The following is a 2,013-nucleotide window of genomic DNA, read 5'->3' as shown; positions in this document are numbered from 1 at the left end:
TGCGTGTGCGTGTGGGTGTGCACACCGGGCTGTGTGACATCCGGCAGGACGAGGTGACGAAGGGCTACGACTACTACGGCTGGACGTCGAACACTGCTGCGCGCACTGAGAGCGTTGGTAACGGCGGGCAGGTGCTGCTGACGGGTGCCGCGTACGTATACTTGAGCACGGCTGAGCGTGAGCAGCTGGACGTGACTGCGCTTGGCGGTGTTGCGCTGCGCGGTGTGCCTGTGCCTGTGGAGATGTACCAGCTGAACGCTGTGCCCGGGCGCACCTTCGCCGCACTGCGGCTTGACCGTCAGGATGTGGACGACCTGGAGGATGCGGAGAGCGACGACCATTCGATGTCGTCGGCGTCGAAGGACGGGCTCTCGAGCGCTGGTGTGAATCCTCTTATCTCTTTGATGACGGACATGTTTGCCCCGCTACCGTTGTAGCAGCGATGGAAGATGCTTCATGCCCTTTCTGAGCGTTGGTGTGTCGCCCTGCCGTCGAAGCACGNCGCTGCGCGGTGTGCCTGTGCCTGTGGAGATGTACCAGCTGAACGCTGTGCCCGGGCGCACCTTCGCCGCACTGCGCGTGGAGGTGGAATGTGGGGAATCGTTGTCGTCCGATAGTGACGAAATTGTTATTGCAAAAGTGGGGTTCAATTTGTACGGCAGACGGTCATTGGTTCTTTTTGAGTGTTGGCAGTTTGCTGTGCTGAGCTGTGTTTTGATGCTGCAGGAGGGGAAGGTTGTGAGAAAGTGCTGGGACTGAGTGTGGCGGCTTGCTGCCTCTCTGTGCCTTTGATCAACTGCGTGTTTGGGGGTCGCCGTTGTCGTACGAATGGGGATTTGCTGTGCTTGATGGTGCCAGTGGGGATCAGTTGTCTGCTGCTGGGGGGCGGCGGTGTCCGACTGGACTCTGCGGTCTTCGCGTGTTTGTGGCGGCGCCCTCTTGTGAGGTGAGTGCTGGCGGTGTTGGGGTGGCGGGGGTGCATCGTGGCGGCTGCTCCCACTTTTAACGCCTGTGTGTCACTGAATAAATCGTTTGCGCTCCGCGTCACCACTCTTGTGAGCGTCTGACGCGCTTTTTCGTTTCTGTTTTTGTTTCGTGTTTTGCTTGCGACAGCGCCACCCTGCCGGTGCCCAACGTCGCGCTGTGGCTCCCGGCCGCTGTGTGCGGAGGGGCGCTGCGGCTCTGCGGGGTGGCCACGTGGTGAGCGGCGTGAGGCCTGCGTGCGCTGCTGTTGTCTTCCCTCGTTTGCTGGCTGTGCCACCGTCTTTCTTTCTTCTTGCTTGGAGCCGGGGCCACCCGGTGGGCGTGGCTGCTGCGCTGCTCCCGTTATAACATCCTGTTTTCTTCTTTGCTGGCGAGATACCTCGCTTGCTGGTCGTTGACTCTTGTCTGCGGGCTGTTTCATTGCTGCTCTGCCGCCGGGCCACGGCCCCACACTATTACGCCGCTGCGCGTGTGTGCGGGTTGTTGCGGTGGGTGTGTCGCTGTGCGCCGCAGGTCTGTTTGTGCACGATTTTGTTGTCGCTACCGAACCTTTTATGCTTTCATTTCCATTGCAGCAGTGAAGTGTTGTTTTTTTTTTATTCTCTTTTCAAAATACACACAGAAACACACACGCACGCTTCACCCGTTCTTTCAATGCCAGCGCCGCCTCAATTATATGTGGAATCCCTGCTGCTTCGGCCGTACATTTCAAACGCACAGAAGGTCGGCACTCAGAAGTGCCGTACGCCCCGCTGCCCGCAACATGTGCACCACAGACGCCAGGTACTGCAGCAGCCACCTGGAAGCAACTAGGCGTCGCGGGGGACACAATGGTCGCAGCAAGGGAGAGGATGCCGCGCCAACACCGGAGAGTTGGCCTCAGTGTGAAAGGAGAAAGGAAAAAAAAAACATATAAGCGGCAAGCACATGATTTGCTTTTGGGGATGAAAATATACGAGGGCTGTTTTTTGTTTGGGGGTGGGGGGTTCAACAATTAACTGTTGGAGTGAAACACTTTTGAAGGAGTAG

General features: G+C 58.1%; 2 protein-coding genes across 2 annotated transcripts; both read left to right on the top strand.

The window, feature by feature from the left end:
* Positions 1–437, top strand: DQ04_18091010 (putative receptor-type adenylate cyclase; the record flags this gene model as incomplete). Its single annotated transcript, XM_009317667.1, has 1 exon — positions 1–437. A coding segment is annotated over one exon (437 nt), but the record flags the coding sequence as incomplete, so codon positions are not given.
* A 94-nt stretch (positions 438–531) lies between these two features.
* Positions 532–759, top strand: DQ04_18091000 (hypothetical protein; the record flags this gene model as incomplete). The annotated part of the gene is made up of 1 exon (XM_009317666.1): positions 532–759. The coding sequence occupies one exon, from the start codon at positions 532–534 to the stop codon at positions 757–759; it is 228 nt and encodes a 75-aa protein (XP_009315941.1).
* Positions 760–2,013: the final 1,254 nt, after the last annotated feature.

This window comes from Trypanosoma grayi (assembly GCF_000691245.1).
Source record: "Trypanosoma grayi strain ANR4 Tgr_1809_V1, whole genome shotgun sequence".
Taxonomy (NCBI): Eukaryota; Euglenozoa; class Kinetoplastea; order Trypanosomatida; family Trypanosomatidae; genus Trypanosoma; species Trypanosoma grayi.
Note: the sequence above shows the minus strand (reverse complement) of the source record. Positions and strands in the feature narration are given on the sequence as shown.